At 38.4% G+C, this 25645-nt stretch overlaps 1 protein-coding gene across 5 annotated transcripts in view; it reads right to left on the reverse strand.

Annotated features, from left to right (window-relative positions):
* Positions 1-24625, reverse strand: part of ASPH (aspartate beta-hydroxylase) — a 118399-nt gene extending 93774 nt beyond the window's left edge. Inside the window, exons 1-4 of one of the 5 annotated variants that reach the window (XM_088130762.1) lie at positions 24429-24625; positions 2943-3092; positions 2244-2288; positions 335-403 (exon numbers count right to left, since the gene is read on the reverse strand). In XM_088130762.1, coding sequence (XP_087986888.1) covers positions 335-403; positions 2244-2288; positions 2943-3092; positions 24429-24483 — 319 coding nt within the window. In that variant the 5' untranslated portion in view covers positions 24484-24625. Of the gene's footprint in view, positions 1-334; positions 404-2243; positions 2289-2942; positions 3093-8136; positions 8392-18558; positions 18624-24428 lie in introns of those variants that run through there. The other 4 variants (XM_088130761.1, XM_088130759.1, XM_007421873.4 and 1 more) reach the window with 4 other exon arrangements.
* Positions 24626-25645: the final 1020 nt, after the last annotated feature.

Below are 25645 nucleotides of genomic sequence, written 5' to 3' on the forward strand. Positions count from 1 at the left end.
TTGAAGGCAACTTAATGAATTAATGGATTGGGAGGGGGGAATTGGCCTAGGGTCAAGCACTATCATCTTTTTGACAGTCCATTTATTAAAAAAAACACACACACAAATACATATAAAATAGGCACCCCCCTCCCAAAAAATATTTAATTATATTTTAGTACTATAGATGAAAACAGGAGTTTAAGACCAAAATACAAATGATCCTTATAGCAATACATTGTGAGTGCCACAGAATTTCACCAATCTAGTTAAGATACCGAGTAACTTTACAATGCATTACACTTTCTATCTGAATGTTATATTTTTGAATGGCATTTTAAAAATATCTACTTGCCTAGCAAAACCTTGGCATCTTCCATATCAAAATCACCATCACCATCAGCATCATAGATCCCAAGTTTTCCTAAAGGGGCAGAAATTAATCTGTTTCAGAATTTTTGAATGACATGAAATTAGCAAAGAAGAAAAAGAAGTAGCAGTTGAATATTTTCCACCAGAATCTTAAAATGCAAATGCAAGCCATTTTGAACATACATATTGTTTCTTCTTAAAATAAAGTATATCTGAACATACATATTGTTTCTTCTTAAAATAAAGTATATCTGAATCTGAAATCCCTTCATAATGCTAAAATAACACCTCAGTATCTACTAACATTAAAGAAATGATTTTGTATTTGGAATGTTTGTGCAAGGCAAATGATACAATGGCTACAATCCTGTTCTTTTCACATCAGCGGAAGCCTCTGACTTCAACAGGAATATGACTCTTCTTAACAAATAACTAATAATCTAGTTAGTAATATAATTAGTATGATTGCATACTAATATATTTACATATCTAATGCCTAAATATGTGACACAGACAGAAAATCAAATGCAGATTCTGTTTTCAGGAATTTTGCATTCAGGAATAAGGTAGATATAAGCAATATAGAGATGTAGTTGCTCCAAAGGAAATTTGTGAAATGCTGCATCTGGAATACTTGCAGAGTCATAGCCTAGCTTAATCAAAAGAGGTTTAGGATACATTTTTTTAGAGCAACACACTCCAAGTTGGCAAAAACTAGGGACTATTACCAACTGAAAGGGGGAAAAAGTGGAAAATATTTTTCAGCTCAGGGTTTAACAAATTAAAACCACCACTGGAAGGCTTGCACAGCTGTTTCAACAGTTGTCCCTTGTGGGGACCATCAGTGAAGCAAAGTGGCTGTGCATGACCAGATGCAAAAAAGAGCCGGGGTAGCTTTCATAGCACTGTGAAAATTATATTGCTTCAAGGGTGCATACATTACTTGGGCAAACACATTCTACAAAATACCTCTTTTAAATGTTTCGTATACCCACATTGTTTCAAAATAATGCAGAATAGCACTTTTCCTAACACCTTCTTTCCATATAATCACCTCCATATAATCTCAAAATACAGGGATAAATTATTAAAATCTATACCTGAAAAAAGCCATGCAGGACAAATGTTCAGAGATTCTGTCGAGAACACCTAAATTGATTTTCATAGCCTTGATACTGGAGGTTTGTTATAATCTCCCCATATAGCCAGGTTGCACAAATTCCATTTCACAACAATATACGAACATAAAGTTTGATACAGGAAAGCAAAACACAGTTTCATCCCATTTCTCAAATTTCTATTCCCTTCCCAGAAAAATTAAAATCAAGACGAAAAGAGTAAAATATTTCTATATTATTTGGGCATCTACCATTTTGCACAATCTAATTAACCAAATGTCCCCAAACAACATTATGTAGGGAAAAGCAAAGAAAAGCCAATATCCTGTAAGTTATCCATAGAAGTTTGCCTATGTAATTAAAATATTGAACAAACTATCTATCATGTGGGTCTTATGAGGTGAACATCAACAACAAAATACTGTTCAGGTGATCTACTTCTTTCTGCCACCTATTTCCTCTTTTCAGAATCAATTCCACAAGCCAGGGGAAAGAAGCTAAATATTACATACTCAAAAACAATGTAAAAGAAGAAAAAACTGAAGGATAAACCAGAAGAAAATCAGACCTATTCTCTTCAGAAATTGAAAACAAAGGGTAATAGCAGTTTTTCTTACTAAAGTTAATTTCACCAGAGCTTCAAAGGTTATCTAGAAATAAAAGTATCTTGTCTAGGAGGAAAGAAAAAAAATAGCCTTATTTTTTAAAATAAAATTGTACAAATCAACCTCATGAAGTATAATGCATAATAGAAGCATTCCTCTATAATCCTACCTTGGAGTACTTCTGACAAGTTATAACGGAAGTCCTTTGCCTTGGCTGCATGCATAGCAAAAATACAGATACCATTACTCACATTATCAGAACCCAACAATTCTCCACCCTTTCAACTTGCAAATTCATTTCCTTCTCTGCCCCCTTAGGCTTATCATATTAGTAGTTATATATACAATATATCTAATATATTCCTGGATCTCTACTTTCCTAATCTAATTGCTTGTATTTTAATATTTATTTATTTTGTGCCTTCAAGTCAGTCTTGAGTCATGGTGACTACATGGACAGGTTGATGCAGTTTTCTTGGTACCATTTTCAGAAGGTGTTTGCCATTGCCTTCTTCCCAGAGCTGAGAGTGAGTGACTGGCCCAAAGTCACACAGCTGCTTTGATGTCTAAGGCAGGACTAGAACTCAGGTTTCCCTGTTCCTAGTTCAAAACCTTAACTCCTCGTCCAAACTGGCTCTCTTGCTTTGATTTATTTTTACTAAAAAATGGTAAATGTAAAATGAGTAAGAATTTTATTGTTAAAGTCTTGATTTAAATATGAATAGGAGCTATTCAAATATGAATAGGAGCTAGCTGCCTAGGATTATTTTATATAACATGGGCAGCCATAAAAATATTTTATATACATAAAGTATCTAGGAAATTGAATCTTAAGGTTTTATTATTATTACTGTGACTGAATTCTTACCTAGTACTTCCTCGTAATCAACAAGTTCAAACCATACTACTGCAACTGATGTCCACACTCCAAGAAGAGCAATTACCATGAACCATGTAAAAAAAGAGCTTCCAGAAACTCCTTCTTTCTTGCCACTCTTGTTTCCACCATGTTTTGCCTCTGTAAGATAAAAAATGAAGTATTACCAGAAGTTAAATTCACTTTGGAAATGAATTACTACCTAAAATTCATAACATAGAATATTTTAATGTTACTAAATACATGACCTTATTTCTAAAGTTTGTCCACTGATTAAAAAAAGATAAATTAATTTGTTTCAAGGTTATTTCAATACGCAGCATATATTTCCTAGTTGGCAGGATGTAGGTAATAGTATGTTGACTTGCAAGGTAGTCTCCAGATTAGAGATCTAGGCCAGGTGATAAATTTTAGTCATATAGTCCTCATTGTGCTGTACATTCATTTGTCTAATAACATTGTACTCTATCACACTGATTGGTAGATTATGATGATGATGATGATGATGGGGGCTGGGTGGAAAGGGTGTGTATGACATTTTACATTACATTACAGATTTATCTCCGCCCATCTCCCCTAATGGGGAACTCTGGGCAACTCACAAAGTACACCTACAATTACACCTATTCTAATACAACTACAGTTCCAGTTTCCCTGCTCAGGCGCCGCCGGTTCCTCCCACCAAAATGGGAGTACCTATTTATCTACTCGCAGATGGTATGCTTTCGAACTGCTAGGTGGGCAGAAGCTGGGGATGAGTGACGGGGGCTCACCCCGCCACACAGAGCAGGCTCGAACTGCTGGAGTGCTGACCATTTCTGGCCGGCAAGCTCCAGCGTCATTAAGCCCCTGTGCTACCATGTCCACTGTAATTTAGCTTACCTATCACTGACTATGATTTCTTACCCTGATTGGTATGGTGGAAGCAGGGATAATCAAGATGTGTGAATGTGAGTAGTTGGTGGCTACTGAACTGGGATTGGGATACTGAATACAAGGCAGAAGTGTCCCTGATACCTGGATCATCAACCAAGTAGAGGGTTTGATGGGGCCCATTAACATGGGGAGAGATTACCGGGGGGGGGGGGGAGAGAATGGACAATGAGTTACAGAGAGAATGTATGTTGGGGATGGGGGTTAAGAGTAGGCAATAAAGGCCAAGTGATGAGATGTACATGGCAAGAGCAAGGAAGTAGACTACTCCTCAGGGGCAAAGCCTCAGTATTTAGTGGTGATCCTATGCTCCAACCCCCTGACTCTACCCCTTTGCCTGGTCATTAGAGCTTAGGTGGTCCTGGTCTCCAGCTGCTGCAACTTAATTCTTGAGGAAGTGGACAGGGTCCATGAGGCTGTAAGTCCAGCCACCTGTATTTTAAATCCATGTCCTTCCTGGCTGGTTGAGGCCTCCCAGGAACTGACATGTTATCAGATCCATGTGGTAAATGCATCCTTGAGAGACGGGATGATTCTGCTGGTTCTGAAGGAGGTGGGGTCTGCCCCCTTCTCAAGAAAACATTGCTCCAACAGAGCTGGATAATTTTCATCTAGTCTGCAACCTTTCCTTATTAAGATGGTCAGGCTACAACTTCAACAGGCCCTGGAGGAAATGGATTATCTGGATCTCTTTAGGTCTGGCTTCAGACCAGGATATTGAGATAGCATTGGTTACACTTTGTGATGACCTGTGGCAGGCTCAAGATGGGGGGAGTGCATTCCTCCTGGTTCTCCTTGATTTCTCAGCAGTCTTTCATACTATCAATCACTGTATTCTTTTGTACTGGCTTAGGGGATTGGAAGCACAGTGTTCTAGTGGTTCTCCTTTTTCCAGGGCCAATTCCAATTGATGTTGATGGGGAAGAGGTCTAGCTCTAAGACCTGCTTTCTAGAGTGTCTCAAGGCTCCTTTCTCTCTTCATTTTAACATCTACATGAAGCGATTGGGTGAGGTCAGCCTCCAGTTTAGTAGTATTAGTATGCTGATGATACTCAGTTGTACATTTCAGCCCCTGGCCAACCAAGTTATGCTATCTCAGGGCTTTCCCCCTGCCTGGGGGCTATAGGAGACTGGATGGGAAGGAACAGACTTTGGCTTAACCCTAACAAGACCAAGTAGCTGTGGATTTTGGGCCTCCTGGGATGTAGAGAATTTCCATCCTTGGTTCTGGGTGGGGTTGCATTCTTCCATTCAGAGCCTGTGAACAACTTGAGAGTCCCCTTGGACTCATTACTCCCACTCAAGATGGCAGCTGTTACTAGAAAGACCTTTTCATTCAGAGCCTGTGAACAACTTGAGAGTCCCCTTGGACTCATTACTCCCACTCAAGATGGCAGCTGTGACTAGAAAGACCTTTGCACAACTCTATCCTGTGCACCAACTGCACCCTTTTCTGGATCAGGAGGTTCTGCTCACGGTCACTTATGCCTTCATCACCTCCCAGTTGAATTTCTGCAATACACTCCTTGAAAACCATTTGGAAGCTACAAGTGGTACAGAATGCAAAGTGCATGTAACAACAGGTGTAGCTCAATACATCCATGTAGCACATCACTACTCTGTGAGCTGTGCTGAGTCCAGATAGCCTTCTAGGTGTAATGCAAGGTGCTGATAATCACCTATAAAGTCCTTCATGGCACAGGGCCAGGTTATTTGCAAGACTGCCTACCTCTGGTTATTTCTGCCCATTCCACAAGGTTGCACAAAGTGGGCATGCTCCAGGTTTCCTCTTTGAGAGAATGTCATTTAATGGGACTCAGGAGACATGCTTTCCTTGTTGCCATGCCTGCCCTCCAGAATGAGCTCCCCCTTCCTGAGGTTCAGATAGTCTTTTGTAGAGCTGTGAAGACCTGGCTTATCTCCCATACATTGGGCCTGGATGGTAGCTGAGCCCATCCTGTTGGAAGAATGAGTGATTGTTATTCCCTGCCTCAGCCATGTATATGTGAATTATTGTAGCTTTTAAGGGAATTTTATATTATTTTTTGTTCAATTTTGATTGATTTAATGTATCCTCCCACCTGTTTATAGAGATTCCTCCTTCTACATTCTCTTTACAGCACCATAATCCAATGAACCCAGAAATAAGTCCCATTAATTTACAGGATGTGTATGATTGCAATGAAAATATGCCACTTGTGTCAGAGAGAAATTACTATTCCACTTACTCTTATATAGATACTAAGGGAAATCTTGATTACAGTTATAAAAATGGCTAATGCTTTCTCAACACTCTAGCTAGATTACCTTTGCTTTGGATCAGTGAACAGCTGAGTGCTTTGATAAATGCACTGAACTTCACAGCTATAAACTGTTATTTGAGCCTTCTGAATTCAATTTGCTTTAAATGCAATCACACAGAAAATATTAATTTTTGTGTTAATTTTGACATGCAAATTCATTTTCTTCTTTTGGACAAGAGAACATTTATTGGAATGTTTCAGTTCCATTTTTAGTTATGAGAAACAAAGAACCAGCATTCAAAATGTATCAGACAGAAATTAGCCATGGACACTGCCAATACAGGTAGTCCCAGTTTAAGAACAAGTTCCGTTCCCAAGGTCTGTCCTTAAGTTAAATTTGTATGTAAGCCGGAACAGTATTATTGTATAATACTGTATAAGTAGTGTTGTGTAATTAACTTGAACCATAACCCGAATTCTGCTACAATAGGCTCTGTTTTTAACTATGGGACATCCTTAAACCTGGTGTTCTTAACCCAGGGAATACCTGTACAAAATTCTAGAAATCCACTTATTATTCAAAACTTAATTGCACAATTTATATTTACTTAACTTTAATGCTGTATTTTAAATCTGTACTGAAGAGATTTTTCAGTACAGATTTTTTTAATTTTTTAAACATTTTTTAAAAAATTTTAACACAATTATTGGCAATATAAACAAGAAAAATAAATAACAAATAAATATGAATATTCTCTGCCTATTTTCTTCCAACTCTCATTGTCTCACCTCCTGCTGAAAATTGCTATTTATGTTTGTTGTTTCTAGAAAACACAATTCATGATATGTCCCTCTTATCAACTCATAATGTAAGTGCTCGCAAGGCTTGACCCAACTAATTTAAATGTTAAACTATGCCTGCTCCTAGTTCTTGTTGGTACCTTGAGTTTCTTTTTTTAGGTCAGACACATATAATCCAGTATTCATTCTATCTATCTATCTATCTATCTATCTATCTATCTATCTATCTATCTATCTATCTATCTATCTATCTATCTATCTATCTATCTCTTTCAATCAGTCTAAACTATACTGGGAATCTGCAGTCCCATAATGTCCCCTACCTTTATTATTCATTCACAGTATCATAAAGTATTCAATATTATACCTGTTCATATAAAAAGTGGAGTGAGAAAGAGAGAGAAAGAGAAAGAACTGGAGTATCTTGAATTAATGTAAAAAACTAGGCAAAAGCATAGAAAATAATAATATGGTTGAGTTCATAAAAATGAAAAATTTTCTGCATAATATTCTCTGAACTGAAATTTACTGTCTCTAAAGGTATCACAATTTTATATTTATTTTTAGAATAGTGAACCCAGTACTGCTATGGGCATGCGAATCACTTAAGCCTTCAAACACTTACTGGAAGACTAATTTCTGTTTTGGTCTTCTCTTAGAAATCTCATGAAAATCTCATTTCTTTTTGCCCTGCCTTTAATTTATCAAATGACATTTAACAGAGCTGAAAGTACACACTAAGAACTACTTATGATTTAAATTAATTTCTGAGAGCTAAATCAAAGTTGGTATCTTCCACACAGATACTGCCAGCAATCAGAAAGTAGGTCAGTTTCCAAATCTGGTAAGCCTTTGTTTCATCTACCATTTATCTACAGCAATATCACAACTATATGAAATACAATTATGCATTAACATTATGTCAAAAAATAAATTTTAATAGTTTTGCACAATGTTAATTCTGTTGCAGTTTTAAGAAGTTGTATTTTGCTATTAAAAAGACCTATGTTCAATCACTGTATTTAAAAAAATAAAGAATCCTAAAATCAAGTATCTCATTTAATGAGGATATACAACAAAAGAGGTAACATTTCAGACTTTAAAATTAAAAATTCCATTTAATTTTCAGATAACAGTATGCTTTAAATTTTGTTGCCCAATCTGAAAGTCATACGCATATTCAGTTTTCCAAGCTACTAGAAACATACCTGAATATTCAGCCATGGCATCAGTCTCTTTTATCCATGAATAAAGTAAACCTTAATATAAAACCAGCGTCCAAGATAGAATCAGCAAAATTCACCCTCATATAAGCCTTGCGACAGCAGCAAAGAAAGATCTTTATGGCCAACTCAGCTAAACCCCGAAATTAGACCCAACTGCAAACTCTGCTGAAAAGCTATTTTTAGTGCAACCATCACAAGCTAAATGCTTTTAAGTACCCATATTGAAACCCAGTGCTGACAGCAATCAAGTTTATCCCCTCCTACTAACAAAGCATCCTGGGTAATGGATCTTTTCTGTCTCATTTAATCTCTAAACATCAGCATACCAGAAAAGCAAAATGGAACAGATTTTTAAAAAATGCATGCCTCAGCAACTAAATTCTAAGAACATCAAACCTTCTATACAAATTCAGACAAAAGTTAAGGTACAAAGCTTGTCTGTCCAATCTGGCGTCAGACAGTCATTATTACCTGATGCTGATATTCAATCATCTCATGACTTATTAAAAGAGTTTGATGTTAAGCAACTTATTTATAAACTTGCAAACAACTGATACAATTTCATGTAGAATTGCAATATGACATTATTCTTAATAAAATTTCCTTCAGTGGCAGCAATGAAAGACAACTGGTTCTAAGTCAAAGCATAGCTATCACTACAGAAGTCCAATAATACACCCATAACATTTCACAGCTTGTTAGATTTAGAGATTGCTTTGTTACTCCTCTTTGTCAAGCAAGAAAGACACATGAGGCTAAAATACCTCTTAGTTACTATATATAAACCAAGCTTTGAGAGCCCAGACTGATACTCATATGTACACTGTAACCTTAAGCTCTCTTCAGACTGCTCCTGTAAGAACCTTCTTCCTCCCTCCCTCTTTCTAACCCTCCCTCCTTTTTTTTTTTCTAAAGTGACATTAAGATTACTTCACAACTACTGAATCCTGGCTGTTGAATTCCACTCCAAATATGAAAGACTCAATAATGCTGGAAGCTCTTCTAGCTTGAATTTGGATGGTCTGTATACTGATTCCCAGAATATACTTTTATCTTACTTGCTGTTAATGCTGGTATTAACTCAGGTTAGTAGGCATTCAAATCATAACAAATAATAAACTATTTGTGCATTTGATACAAATTAATGAACTCCTAAGACATAAACTATACATTTAGCTGTAAACCCAGGAAGATATTTCAAAATATTGTACTACAAACCTTCAATTCTTGGGGATACTTTGGGCAAACTCCCCAAAACAAATTAGTGTACAGGTAGTCCTCACTTAATTACCCCAATTGGGACCAGAATTTCTGTTGCTAAGTGATGTGGTTGTAAAGCGAGATGTTATGTGATGCATCGCTTAGTGACCACAATCCCGGCACTCCTGGTTGCTGTTGTTAACCAAGAATCACAGGTTGTTAAGCAGAGAGGGTCCCAGGTAAAAAGTGCAGCGGTGCCGCAGGGTAGTGGGGGAGAAGGAAGGAATGGGCATGGAGAAGGAATGGGGTACGCAATTTGGAAAACGAGGTCTTCTGAAGTACTACGAGAACAGGGCTCCTGACATTCTCCAAATAGCACACCTGTTCTGCCTTGCATACAGTAGGGTGAGGTCAGGTGCATGTCGTCAGCAGTGGGAGGAAAATGGCGAAGGTCAGCTGGGCACAGCAGAGCCAGTGGAGCACAGGCAGTGGGGCAACTGGGGCTTTACGCAATGGTGCTGGGGTGGCTGGCCACAGTGTGGGGCTTGAGGTGGCATTTCTCAGTGGCAGTTGCAGCATTGGAGATGAAGTAGAGGCCTGGGGTTGGTGGCAGCTGGCTGCTGAAGGACCTGGGCCTCTACTTCAGGCCCAACCCCAGCGCTGTCACCATTGCATGCCACTGTGCAGGGCAGCCAAAAGGGCACAGATGGGGGGAGATAGGCAGGTGGGGGGAGCTGCAGCGCCCCTGCAGTCGTGTGGGTGGGCTGCCAAGTGCCCAAATTTTGATCACGTGACCGTGGATGCGCTGCAACAGCTGTAACTTCCAGCATGAGTTGTCAGTCCATTTTTTCAGCACTGTCATAATTTCGAACAGCCACTGAACAAATGGTCATTAAGTGAGGACTACCTGTAGTGTCCTTCCATTGCAACAAAGAGTATCAGATGAAAATGTAGTTTAATAAATGTGTACCTTAGCTCTAGAAGAGTTAAATTGTCCAGCTTTTTCAGGTCTTCTTTCAAACTATTTTGCAGTTTTTAAATTATTTGCATCTCAAGCAAATATTTCTTGAATGAAATGTTTCTTGTTCAGTCATTCATGATTTATCTCCAAACATCCCATTCCTATTACAGGAAATGACAGCTATTTAAACATCCAATCTGCACCAAACTGAGAAGCATAGTTCTTTCATTTTCCTTAAGGCTGGCCAACTATCTGTCTTCCTGCTACATTATCACAGTGGCCAGTTTTTCAACTATTGTCCTCTAATTTCTCCACTTAGTAGCAGCATGCTGATTTGCTGGCCAATTTGATAAACATGAATTCATCAGATAAATGCTCCAACTTTTTTTTTTATTTAAATTGATGTGTTTTTTTTAAGACAGCATTTATACTTCTAAATGGATAAAAGGGATAGGGGAAGATGTTAAATAGCTTACCCAATGTGTGTGGGAGGAATAACAAATATTGTTTGAATGTGAAGCTGAATATAGGTGAGAGAATACAGAGTTTTCTCTAGCCCAGAAGAATAATTCCTAATTAAAGCTGATAGTTTTTCATGGCATTTTTGATAATCACTGACATGGCAAGGAATATGCAAATACAGACAGAAATAATTAGCTAAATACTAGTCTTTCAACTATTTTGTTCCATGTACATTACAGGTAGTCCTCACTTACTGACCACAATAGGGACCGGCAACTCCATCACTAAGTGGCACAGTCATTAAGTGTAATGTCACTTACATCAGTTCTGGCTGTGGTCATTAAGCAAATCATCATGGGTCCTTAAGCGCAATGTCACATGACCATGACTTACGACTTCTTGTCAGCTTCCCCACTGAGTTTGCTTGTCAGAAGCTGGCTGTGAAGGTTGGAAATGGTGATCACCTGACTGTTGGACGCTGCAACTGTAGTAAATGCAAGCCAGTTGCCAAGTACCCAAATCGCGATCACATGACCACAGGGACGCTGTGACAGCTGCAACTTTGAAGACCAGTCGTAAGTCTCATTTTTTAGCACCATCATAACTTTGAACGGTCACTGAACAAGTGGTCAGTAAGCAAGGACTACCTGTACATTGGTCATATTAGCTTTTTGTTGCTGTTGTTTTTCCTGATCTATTCTATGGAACAAAGAGATTACAAATTAACTTTGGAAAGAAAGAATGACCCAGTAACCTCCAACTATCATTCTTTTCACTTCTTGCAACATATTTACTTTACTAACAAGAATAGTTAATAAGGGTAAGGGGCTGAGAAATCAATGAATTAAAGCAGTGTAAAAAATAGTTCTATTATCATCAATACCAGTTTACATAAAATACATGCTTTTAAAAGTTTACACTTAATTCTGAAATACAAGAAAAATTCAGAATCATATGTTAAAATTAAAACTAGAGTTAAAACAGTAATTTCAGACACAAAATATTGATACTGTGACACATTTAAGACCAAAAATATATACAGATCAGAATCATATAGTTCATTTCTGGACGGCGAACAAAGGAAGAATAGATTTGGAAGAGTAACAGTGAAGAGAGATAATGCAAATGTGAAGCTATGGTAGTCTAAGCCAGGCATTTTCAAAATTTTCCAGCTGCAAATCCTGTTAGGTTAAAAAAAAAAAAATCCAGAATCCTTAATGAAGAGGCATGCTCCAGTGAAAGAAAATTGGTGAATTCTGCCTCCCTTAGTCTGTCACAGAACCACATCAAGTTCTTAGAAACCTATAAACACAGTTAAAAAAAAAACAATCTAGGAAAAACATTACAAAAGGAGCAGGGGAGAAAAGTATTTTCTCAGTTGGTTCCCAGTTGGATACCAAACATGTGGCATGGCCTGTGGAGATGCCTGGGGTACATAGTTACCCTGTGTGAAGGAATGGTTGGATGAAGGCCATGCTCGAGGAGATAGGCATTCCCTTAGCCCTCAACAGGAGCGTGGGAAGTTTAAGAAGATGAGACTGGCACCACCCTAAGGAATTCATGGTGTTGTGGCTTGCTGGCTTGGGAAGTTAGATTCAGTCTGGAGAGATTCTGTCTTGAGGTGGAAGCTAATAAACGCAACAGAACTGTATCTGCGCTGTCTCGGGGAGTTCTTTGGGCTGAACCTGATACCCTGTTATCTGGGAACAGTTTGACCCTGTTGGACCTGAGGAATTGGACAGAGTCCTCTGGGCTGTAAATGCCACCACCTGTCAGTTAGATCCATGCCCCTCCTGGCTGGTTAAGGCAGCTTGGGAGGTGACATGTGGGTGGGTCCAGGTGATGGTGAATTCATCCTTGAGAGGGAATGTTTCCAGTGGCCTTTAAAGAGGCACTCATACACCCCCTCCTCAAGAAACCATCACTGGATCCCACTGTGCTGGATAATTTTCGTCCAGTCTCCCACCTTCCCTTTTTAGCCCCTCCTTTGTGGGTGCCACAGGGTACTTTCCCCACTCCTTTTTAGGGAAGGTAGCTGAGAAAGTCATGGCATTGCAGCTCCAGAGGATCCTGAGTGAAACGGATTATCTGGACCCTTCTCAGTCGGGGTTCAGGCCCGGATTTGAGACTGAAACAGCATTGGTCACACTTTTGGATGATCTCTGGTGGGAACGGGAGTGGCGTAGCACACCCATCCTTGCTCTTCTTGACCTCTCAGTGGCTTTCAATACCATTGACCATGGTATCCTTTTGGGTTGGCTCGGGGAGTTGGGGGTCGGCTACACAGTTTTGTGCTGGTTCACCTCCTTCCTCCAGGGCCGGTCCCAATCGGTGTTGATAGGGAGCAAGAGGTCCAGCCTGTGGCCCCTCCTTTGTGAGTGCCGCAGGGTTTAGTACTTTCCCCACTCCTTTTTAAAATCTACATGAAACCACTGGGTAAGATCATCCGCCACCGTGGGATGAGGTATCATCAATATGCAGATGATACCCAGTTATACATCTCCATCCCAGGTGATCTGAGTGATGCTGTGACTACCCTTTTGTGGTGCCTGGAGGCTGTGGGGGTCTGGATGGGGAACAACAGGCTTCAGCTGACCCCGGTAAGACAGAGTGGCTGTGGGTCGGGGTCTCCTCTGTATCCGGAAGTTTACCATCTTTGCTTCTGGATGGGGTCGCACTATCCCAGACAGAACTGGTGCGTAATCTGGGGGTCCTCCTGGACTCACAACTCCTGCTCAAAGAGCTGGTGGCAATTGTAGCCAGGAGGGCCTTTGCTCAACTACTTGTTGTGCACCAGTTACGCCTTTCCTGGATCGGGAGTCCCTCCAGTCAGTCACTCATGCCCTAGTCATCTCCTGTATAGACTATTTCAATGCACTCTATATGGGGCTACCCTTGAAAAGTATCTGGAAGCTTCACTGCTTCAAAATGCAGCTGCGCGGGCAATTTTAGGTGCCTCAAAGATAGCACATGTTACACCTTTGCTGTGCAAGCTGCATTGGGTCCCAGTTTGCTTCCGGGTCTAATTCAAGGTGTTGGTTATCACCTTTAAAGGCCTACATAGCATAGGACTGGGTTACCTGAGGGACTGTCTCACCCCCATTATATCAACTCCTCCCACCCGGTCAAGCAGAACCGGTCAAGCAGCTCCTTGTGGACCCTGTTGATGAAAGAATGACTGGTGGGGTCCACAAGGAGGGCCTTCTCTGCCGTGGCCCCCACCCTATGGAATACCCTTCTCCAGAGGTGAGGCAAGCCCCAACTCTCTTGTCCTTCCGGAAAGCAGTCAAGACCTGGCTCTGCCAACTTGCATGGGGTGAGAAAGGGGGCAACCAACCCTGGGGCTGGCTAGCACCTTGAAGATGCTCCCATATGTTAACATCTTATCGATCACCAGCATCTTGGAAGATATTATTTATGTATGTGTTTGGTTTTACTGTATTTTTATACTGTTTTTATTGTATTTTAATTAATATTTATTTGTTATTTAATTGTAAACTACCCAGAGTCACTTCCTTGTGAGATGGGTGGTGTCTAAATTCGAAATATAAATAAATAAATAAATAAATAAATATTTGTTTTTAAAAAGTATTTTAAAAAACCCTCTTTTTGTTTTTCTTCTGCACCCCATCCTGTTCTACAAAATCTTTTATGATATGCAATTACCCAAACACTTTAGTTTTGTGATTATGTTCTTATTTGTTTAAAACAATTAGCATTTGCATTGATTAACATTCAACTATGTTGGAAAAGATTTGTATTTATTTTTTAATTATATCCAATGTGGATTTTGTCTTTTTCGCTGCAGTCATCAAGTTATCTACCATAAGTTCCAATCATTCAGCCTGCATCAGCATTATTAAAATGTACCTACAATTCTTTTGACATTTTAATGTAATTTGTCCAGTCTAAAGAAATTCTTCTCAAAGTTTTTATTGCTCCTTTTTATTTATTTTAATATAGGTAGGTCTTTATTAGTGCAGTTAATAAATCCCATGAAATGGTTGCGTTATTTGAATTTGCACTATTCAAAGAGATATTTCTATGGAAAATATAATTGGTTCCAGCTCAATGGAAATAGGCACTGAAAATTTTTGGACATAAATTTTTATATGTATATTAACGAAATATTACAGTAAAGGATAAAAATAATATACTTATAATTTAAATTTATTAACACAGTCACAGAATAGTTATAGAGAGCAAAATAAAAAAAAAATCTAAATATCATTCCTAAAGGTAAGCTTATACTGACAAAAACATCTTTATTGCATCTCAATCTCCTTGTACATGTTTGCAAAACACAAGAAGCTGATGCAACTTTATTTTTTAAAAAAAATTCCCTTGCATGTTTTATAATGTTGCATACAGCAGATTCAGGCATTTAAATATCTCATCCTATTTTAGCATTATGACCGCATTTATGTCATTCAATTACATCAAATTTTTGCTCTAATGTAATAATGAGTTTCTTCTTTTTTAAACTTGTACTGTCTTCCTCTGACAGAATTTTCCTTTTCTCCATTTTGCACACATGAAGATTAGCAGTGTCTAAAACCCCAACTGTAACTGCACATGCGCTAGCCTCAACTGCACATGTGCTAGCCTTCCATTAACTGAATTTTGGGTCCTGGTAAACAGGACCTGGTATCAATTTACAGTCTGTGCTCAATCAAATATTGTATTATTTGCACTAATTGCGACCTACCTATAATCCTAAATAATTTGGTAAAACAGTAAATCTAGCCACCTCCACTCTTTCCTGTAACTCATAATCATTTATTACAAATTTTAAAAGCATCTGTCCCAATACAGATGTTTAAAGAAACCTAAAATGACAACTTCTTTTTAAAAAAATCCTAATCACTGTTTAATTATCTTTAAATAGTGATCATTTGATAAACCACTCCAATCTGTGTTGCTGATAATTTGCCTCAGTTTTTTCTTTTTCCCCCCAACTCCTAGTCCTGAAAATTCTGTGATCAAAACCTTTGTTTGAGGAGTTATAAGGAATGATCTACCTAAACAAAGCATTAGGCTACATTGTGTGGGGGGACCATATCTGACCACAGATATCATAAAATGCAATGCACTGCTTATGTATCCTCTGTATGAAAACAGAATCAGTGAGATCCCTGTGGTTTATGAACTATTTGCTATCCTGTTTCAGATGCTGGACACTAGTCACAACTCAGATAATAACTCAGTATTTATTATTATGAGTGGGTAAGTTGTTAAGCAGTGGGAAAGGTAGGAAAGAGGTCAAGAAACTGCCCCTATGTATATAATAGGGCTGGTGTTATTTAGAAACCAATCGTTTATGTTTTAATTAATACTTCTATGTATCATCTATGTGGCTGAACATTCCCAATGAAGATTTATGCCCTTTCACTATCACACTTGAAAAAATAAAGATTAACAATGTTGTTACTTGCACAACAATAGCCTGAACAAGATATAAAGACAAACATTTGTGAAATATAAAGGTAGTTAATCACATTTTATCACTATCACAATTTTTGTCAAGCGTTCCTTATCAATTATTAGCTTTCTACCATTGCAACTTCTAGGAAATAGCCTAACTTCCAAATAACTCTAAGACAGAAATCCTGTCTGGTCACTTATTTCCAAATACAAGTTTAAGAGGAAAAAAAATTGCATAAGCAGCCTTTGGTTTTGACTTTTGCCCAACATAAAGTTTGTCCAATCAGATTAAAGTGCCTAATATATCATAGTGACCTTTTAATATGACAAGAAAATGAAATAAGTAGTTCTGAATATCTCTGCAATGAGATATATGCTTTCTATTTCTACCACAGAAGTAACTTTTCCAGTATCTATTGTTTCTATGTAAGAATACAACACAGAAAAAGAAAGGTATTTTGTCTCTCCCATGTTAAAAAAAAACAAAAACCTGAACAGATTGTGAAGAAACAGCTTGTTGTGCATACACTAAAGATGCAAAAGGGGACTGTGATCCTGCAGAAAATGGGCAGCAGAATCTGCCAAACTCCAAGGTAGCCCATTATTGGAAATAGTAAGCTAGGTCAGTGGGGAAGAATTAGAAGGAAGGATGAGTGGAAAAAAAATCCATGCTTCTCATAACTCTCATACATAAATGTGTTTATTCAATTTGAAAAGAGAACTATATAATCTTGGTGACATCAAAATGAGTTTCAGGAGAGAAGAATGTGGAGAGTTTTTTTAAAAACTTTCCTTTGCTGCATTAAAAGGACTACACAGGTGATTAGAGAAAGCCTTTTCTGGCAAATCACTGCTAGTCAGAATAGATCGCATAATGCTAGATGGACAAATGGCTTGACTTGATACAAGGCAGATTATAGCTTACTTACACATTTATTGGATTTATATATTTTCTTTTGGAAGCTTAAAGCTTTCCCTTCGTTTTTACCCCTAGTAGAACAACCCTCTACGGTAGCTTAGGTGACAGTGAGTGACTGGCCCAAAGTCACCCAGCGAGTTTCCAAGGCTGAGGGTGGACTTGAACCTGGGCTTCCCCAATTCAGGCTAATACCTTAACCAGTACTTTTTATTTTATTTATAATCATAGACCAAAGAAAAAAAGTAAAATACAGTAATCTGAAAATATAATAAACAGTGACTCATATAAAGAAAAAAATAAAAGAAATCATAAAGACAAATTCCAGCTCAAAGCTTCCTAAAAACTATTACAGTCTTAACAGGATTTAGCTACTTCCATGGAGCTACCAGTGACTCAACTAGCTAATAAAATATACTATTTCCTTTTAAGCCAGCCCAAATACTTACTAAAGAAAGAGGTTAGGAGTCCCAGCTAGCGGGGGGGGGGGGGGGGAGGCACTGCGGTAACACTTTGGCATCTGTTTTGATAGCCTTATCTGAACATAGATATAAATGCTTCAAGAATGGATATTACTAAATCCTCCCCATCACCCTAAATGATGAAATGTTAAATCCTGCTAGAGTGAAGGCTCTCCTGTGAGAAACATATATTTAATAAATATTTTGATATAGAGAAGGTCTACAAATTAGGCCTCTTTTGTAATGGTTTCAGACTTTACATCTAAACTTAATAACTACATAACAGAATTATTACTTAAATGAATAATTCTTAGAGTAAGACTATATTGTTAGATGTTTCTTGTATTCAGAGAAAGATGACCATTCTACAATCACACCACTCATTAGTATTTTTTAATTAGAAGCATTTAAGCAATTCATTAGATGCTTAACAATCCAAGCAATATAAATGAACAAGTTCATAATACAACTATTATAAGATAGCTTTAAAATGAAGAGTCTACAGAGTAATTCTGTTATCCTCTCCAGGGCTGCAAAATCAAATATACTCTATCATGACTTTAGAACTATGTTGATTAAACATTTAAAAATGAATTAAAATTATGTAAACTTTTAGAGTAAATAAATTAATAATAAAACAGTACATTCAATAACATTCAAACACTCTCATCTGCAGTTAAATAAACTTAGCAAAACTGAGAAACACTTCCACATGAAACCCTTGAGAGTTGCTGTCAGTAGATAAACCAATGATCTGACTTGACATAATGCAGCTCTCTTCATAAATTTATTCAACTTTATTCACAGCTAGAACTTAAAATTTTGATACTGAAATCTTTGAATCTGAAGGATTTTCCAGCCCTTGTTCTCTTATTTTATAGCAATTTTTTTTTAAAAAAGAAAAGCTTTTCATGCAGCAAGTCAGTCTACAAATTGGTTACAAAATAAAGTGCTGTTACTCCAATCTTATCACACTTTACCAGTTTGTGATGTTCATCAGGAAACAATCACCTTGATGTAAGGAAAACTTCAATGCATAAAAAACCTACAATGAAGAATCCAACAAACCATGTTTAAGATGCAGCACTTTTCACAATTCTAGTATTTAAAAATAAAAATATGTAAGCATTTCTTAGTACTGTCTGTAAAGGAAAAGTCAATGAGCCATTTCATTTGCACACTAGGCAACCAGGAGCTTCTTCTGTCATATACTGCATTTCCTTTTATGTATTTTACATCTTTATTCTTTACATGTAAGAAATCTGGTTTTAAGAACTCCAGACAAAGGATGTTGCAGACAAAATTGATTATGCCCCTTGTGAATTTATAACCGCAGTTCCACTATATGAAGAAATCAACTGCTGTTCTTAGAAGACAACTAATATCTGTGAAATTACAGCTGATTTATCATCTGGCTCATATTTTCAAAGCTGTGTTTGAAAATATGCCTAAGCCATTATTAACTGAATTGAGGTTTATTGAATTAACAGATGCTGTCACATTGAGCCACAATTAATGAACCACATTTAGGCATAGTATATATTGCTAAATATATGAACCACATTTAGGCATAGTATATATTGCTAAATATATTATTGCCATGATAAATAAATTATGAAGTAGCACAATATCTGATCCTACTTTAATATCTAGGCTTAAAAGCACAGGTAGGCCTGCACTGTTACCTTCAAAGGCAGGATACAAAGCTATATAGGTCAAATAATACAACTATGAGGACAGGGAAATTTTAAAAAGTAAATATAATATAGTTGCGTGTACCTGTGAAGGCAGCCTATTAATTCAAGCTCGCAAAGTTTTCATATGCTGACTGACCTAGTCTTTTCTGGTGTTATTCTCTACCCTTTTCAATTTGATGCCTTCTTCCCATCTAGTTTTCTCTCTTGTTCTAAGTTTCTAGGAATAAATTTATGAGTTAAAGCCTTTGCTACCTCATTTGTTTTGCACAATTGCTCAAGTTTCAATGATCAGTTTTTTTTCTAAACATCTTATCCAATTTTGCAATAAAAGAGATGGAAGCAAGGATTATTGACATCCAAAAAGGACAAGAGCTTTCCTTTTGTAAATAGTACCCTATACAGGATTTGTTTCTGGAACAGAATGGAAAGCTACATGATAAAAAAAAAAACCAAGAACCATCAGTTTTAACAAGGGATTTACAATAATTTAACAGCAATCTATTCTAAAACCTAGAGGGAATGATAAATGCACATTTATTAAGTTTTTTACACTGGAACTGAATACTACGCTACCCCAAATGAATATGTAGCAGGAGATAAACTTTACACTTTTGTGTAATTTAATCATTTTTTAAAATTTATTGGTATAAATTATCTAAGATCACAACAATTATACAACTTTGATGCAGACTGCTTTGAAAGTCACTGAGAAACCATTATTTGTGCTCTTGGGATAAAAATGCTTATTTGGTCATAAACATTTTCTATGGTCTTACTATGATACTGTTAGATTAAACTAGTGACATTCAAAAGGAATTGTACACAGGTCCAAGTAAAACATCAACCTCATAAGCCAGGACTGACCTTCTATAATGAAGCTTAAAAATATGAGAAGGTACGAACCAATGTAGATTTAAAAGGGGTTCAGTGGTATGTCAAAGAACTTGTCCTTTGGAATGAGGTTCCCTCCCAAGATCCCGGTGGCTCCCACCCTATTGGTGTTTTGGAGAACCTTGGCTTTTTGCCCAGGTCTCTGGCTAGGATGGGTGTAGCCTCTTCTGAGAAGTGCATGTATGTTTGTTGCTGCCCAGTTTTGCCATCTTTGAGTTTGTTTTGTTTTTGGTTCTTCTATTATTGCTGCATTGGTTTTACCATTTTCTTATGTTTTCTTATGAACTACCCAGAGTCACTGGGAGTTAGGCAGTGTGCAAATTGAATAAAATAAATAAATAAACCTTGTAATACCAAATTACCTGAAGAATCACTTTCTTGCACTATATACAAATCTGCTTACTTATTGAGAACATATTCAGAGCATCTCTTGTATGTTTACAGAAATGTGTATAATTGGAACAAAGAAAATATTATTTTCAATGGTTACATCCAGTCACTGGAATGCTAACCAATAGTAGGTTCATATCACTCCTTTTCTGTAAGGCTCCCATAGGATGATCAAAATCTTTTAAAGGGAGGTGGGGAGGCATATAAATGGTTCCTCCTTTTTGAATGGTAGTTAGCTGCACTATTGTTTTTCTGCAGCTCTGTAGTGGTACTCAATGTAATCCTCTCCACTAACAGGCTTTTCTATCCCGCAGAGGCTTTGAACAGCAGCAGTCTGAAAGTAACTTTGGTCAATTTCCCCTCCCCCTATTTGCTCCAAAGTAATAGGGAACAACACAAAAGATGGCAAGAAGCAAACATTTCCCTCTTCCTTATTCTATTAAGAGAAATTTCTTTAAATCAAAGAACTTTCTGACAGTAAAAGCACCAGTGAATAGAATCACAGTGGGTGCATCCAAGCCTACCCTGGCATATAGAAGCAACATGATATGACAGACTCAGGAAGAGAAAGGTAGATTCTATTTTCTTCTGACATGCTTAACCAATTAATTTAAACCTAGTTTACTCAACTAATTTACTAAAATTTTCTGGCTTTGCATGACGTACTTAGCCATAAACAAAGGCTGGATTCTCAAAGCATGGTAAACTAAGCTATGGATGATGAGATTACCATTGAGTATACCATGCAAACACAGCCAGAATGGGTGAGCAAATTACATATAAACTTGAATATCCTGAAAGAGATGTGTTAAATTCTTCATATTTATTCATGGTAAAGGTAATTTAACCCTACACTTTGTACATATACTTCTCTAGAAACAAGCATTCTAAATAAGATAAAGGTAAAATCTCCCTCCTCAAACTTGACTATAACAATCTTAATTGGAAAAATGTGAATCTGTTTTTACTACTAAGAGAACATCATTATGACTAGATTTGAAGTCCCAGTCACACAAAGAATTAGTTGATACCAATTAGACTTCTGTAGAAATTTAGGCCAGTTTGGTCTAGTGGTTAAGGCACCAGGCTAAAAACCAGGAGACTGAGTTCTAGTCCCACCTTAGGCATAAAAGTTGGCTGGGTGACTTTGGGCCAGTCACTCTCTCTCAGCCCAACTCACATCACAGGGCTGTTGTTGTGGGAAAAACAGGAGGAGGAAGGAGTATTAGGTATGTTCACTGCCTTGAGTTATTTTTAAAAATAATAAAGGCAAGATAAAAAATCTTAAAAACAAAAAAAGCTTCTAAGGCAAAAAATGAGGAAAAGGCATACTTTTAAATGAACCAGTAAAATTAAAGGAAAAAAAACTTAGCATTTCTAAACACTACTTTCATCATCAACACATCATTAAAAGCATCATGTCTCCTTGATTTCAACAAAATAAACGTCCCCAAGTTGTATTTTGAGAACTATATTTGCAATATTGTTTTGAAACTTTAAAAGAGGCACTAATTTTATTCAGCAATTCAAATACATATATGGGGGGGGGGGAATAACCCCAAACCTGAAAATATTTGCTTAAAAACAGCTGACCTATTATCACTAACCAGAGCTAACTGCTTATTGTATAAAGAGTATTCCACCCATTTCCATATGTGCTTCCTAAGTTTTGAGAGGACAAAAATTTCCTTACCACTAAAATGCCAGGAAAAAGGAAGGAGAAGAGAAGGGTTTAAATGGAAGTAGCAAATTTAAACCATCTGGCCCTAACTCATTCTCTTTTCATCAGTTGACACGTAAACATTTTAGGAGAAACCAAGGAATGACCGAACTGAAGGAGCAAAAGTACATTAGTGGCAAGGCAAGGGATATAAGATAATGGATACAAGGCTTGTCTATAAAAAACTTAACTGGAACATCAATCCTTATGTTTATAAATGACATTGTTTTCTGTGTTTGAACTTTGCCTTTAAAATACTTCTTTGATTTCTTACTTGTAGAGAAAGTTTGGCAGAAAAAAATAGCAATTTCCTAAATGATACAACAGGAGATGCTATAGATGAGCTTGTCATCCAGAAACACTCAGCAACTTTACTTATTTTTCAGGTAACTATCCATTCTCATTCATCATGTAGAAAAATATATAATTCTCATCACTTTACTTTTATAAACCCACATGAAAGACTATATATTTTTACACAAATCAAAAATATAATACTCCAACAGGTTATCTACAGTACAACAAATTCTCACAGGGAGCTGCACTTACTAAGTACTTTAACACACAGTTTGAAACTAAGCTAGTTACCTGTATGTAAGACTAATAAAATTAAGTTGATTTTACTTATATAGATTGTTTGATCCAATAGTTTACTGTGAATTAATGCAAGTAAATGATTTGCTCCATGATTGGGTTTATGTTTACTAAGTTTCACCTAGGGCAATGCATTCAAGAAGACGGAGGAGATAGTAAAAAGATGTAAAAGAACAAATGTTTTGCAGTATTTGAATTTCTATCATTCCAGTTTCATAAATTGTATTTTTAAATTGGCTTGTTTCATTTATCTTACTTTGTCCAGGTACAAAAAGTGTAGTATTGAAAACGGAAACAAAGCTTCTGAACTCCTGGAGCACATAGCACAGAAAAGCCAGAATGAGACTCTGGGAGGCAGCTAATTATCACAGCATTAAACTATATTTTGATGATACATCTAAAGCAACCCAGTAATTTGTGCTTTGAGCACAAGGCATATTCTTTTGAAGGGCAAAAAATGCCTCATACAAAAGCTGTGTTGCCTCAACTAAAATTTTAATAAAATACTTCGGTGGTTTAAGAGAAGCCACTGATGGCTAAGTGAAAAAAGTATGGTGAGAAACTGCCACAGAAAGTTCACACATACCAGTACAATACAATATTCAGCATTTGATCAGCCTCCATCAAATGTGTAAAACAGCCCTTCCAGACCACATTAAAGGTAAAGATACCCTTAACTCAAGCTTAACTCCTGATCGACTACACGTGCAATTTTCTTGCCAACCATACAGAAGCGGGTTGCCACTAACATCTTCCAGGATGTTTTTCAACTTCTCTATCCTACTTACAGTCCCAGAATTCCCTTTTTGTCTCCCATGCAAATCCTAACCAGATCCAGCCCAGCTTAGCTTCCAAGCCCAGACAAGATCAGCCAGCAGAACGGCCACAGCATGTTTTCATCGGTAAATGGGAATACCGCTGTAGTCTTGCAACAGAAACCGACACAAATTTGTTTGAAAGTAAGTCCCCTAATGTGCATTTAAAAGATCTGGCGACCAAATAAGCTCAGCACTGCACAACCTTCGCCTGGATCTCCCACCACAGAGGTATGACCTGAGCACTTCGTGAAGGAGGAAGAAGTGAGGTGAAGCTCCTCCTAGTGTTGTCTCCCTCTGGAGCGTGTTTAGGGAGGAGGTCAAAGTAGAAGGGATTAAGGAGCGCTTTCAAAACCTGCAGCCGAAGCGCTGCAGGAAACGAAGTCCTGGAGCCCATTCAGCTTTCCCCTTTCCTCCTTCAATTACAGGTCCTACCCCACTCCAGAACGGAGAGCATATTTTCTCTCACTGGGCAGGGGAGCATGATTCAGCCGACTGGGGGAGAGGAGGGAAAGGAGTCCCAAAGCGCCAATTTCGAAATCGCGGCGCGGGCAAAAACCCGACCCTCCCCGGCTACCCAGAGGCGTGGACCAGACGGGGACCCCCAGGTAGCCCCAGCTCGGGAAAACCACCACGTCTCCAGCCGCAGAGAGCAGAAAGGCGGGAGACGCTTCTCTCCCTCCACCCCCGCCCCCAATCCGATTCAGCTGCTGTTCAGGCCCAGCGAACCGACCGTCACTGACCTCTCCGGGCTCCAGGGCCGGGACTGCCGCTTTTGGGGCTCTTGCGCGGGGCCATGTCGCCTCCTGTCAGGTAACGCTGCCTGGGAGCGCAGGATCCAGGAGCTGGGCGGGGCTGACACGAGGGCGACGATGACAATACTAACCTGAAGCGGCTCCGCCCTGCGCGTTAGAGTGACCCGGCGGGCACGTGAACCAAACCCTCTGATGCCACAAGATTGGCAGCCGGATTCAACCAATCGCGAGGTAGGGGCGGAGAAGCCGACCAGGACCTCATTGGTGAATGGAGAAAACGTCTAGGACGTTGAAGCTCGACCGGGCGTCGCCGATAGCCGCCCGGAGCGCTAATCGCCTGGAACGTGGCACTGGGGAAGGCGAGGTGCGGGGGAAGCCTCGCCTTGGGTCGGTTGTCGCGGAGCTGCGGCTGCTTGGGCTCTCCCTGCTTGGTGCAAAGAAGGAGTAAATGAAGAGAGAGAGAGAGAGAAAGACGCTATTGCCCAGCATCCTACTTTGTACCTTTTCAAATGCATTCTGTTTAATTGATTACAAATCTTCTCATGCAGCCTACTCGGAGGGCTTTCTGTTCTGGCGAGCGTTGAGGGCAGCTAACAAAATTAAAATATATCTGAAAGTGAAAAATAGCGATTAACATCACGCAGTAATCTAGATGCTAGCATCATAAAATAAGTGCTTGGCAAAAGAGGCGTTTCGCAGATTTTCCAAACGCTGAGTCCGTTTTGTCAGAGATGCAATTCTGAGGCACCGTGGCCTGTAGCTGGAAGCAGCCCAGAACAGTTTCTTCTCTTGCACGAGGGAAAAATAGGCCTCTTAAACGGATGTGGAATCTTGAAAACAGCCTCTCCTGCCTCCTTTAACTGTCACAATACACAAATGGCATCCAGTGCAGATTATTCAGTGTCAGCCTCAATGTAATCCCAGTTTACCTTGCACCAGTTAGCAGCTGCATTTTGCACCAGTTGCAGCTTTCAGGCACTTCAAGATAGGTCCATGTGGAGAATTTTACCTCCTGTCTAGATTTGTAGGCCAAAAGAGACAGTTAATGTCAGATTAACTCTTCCCTTCCTAGCCTGAACAATACGTGGAACTGAGATTGAGATGAGCCATCTTCCAACAAACTTGGGTAAAGACAAGATACCTTAATTGCTGTTTGAGTCAAGGTGTCATGCTGGATGACATAGATTAGCTTTAGCATTAGTGTG

The sequence above is a fragment of the Python bivittatus genome, unplaced genomic scaffold (assembly GCF_059951505.1).
Source record: "Python bivittatus isolate LINGU-HERP-01145 unplaced genomic scaffold, Pbiv_v1 ctg000840_np1212, whole genome shotgun sequence".
Taxonomy (NCBI): Eukaryota; Metazoa; Chordata; class Lepidosauria; order Squamata; family Pythonidae; genus Python; species Python bivittatus.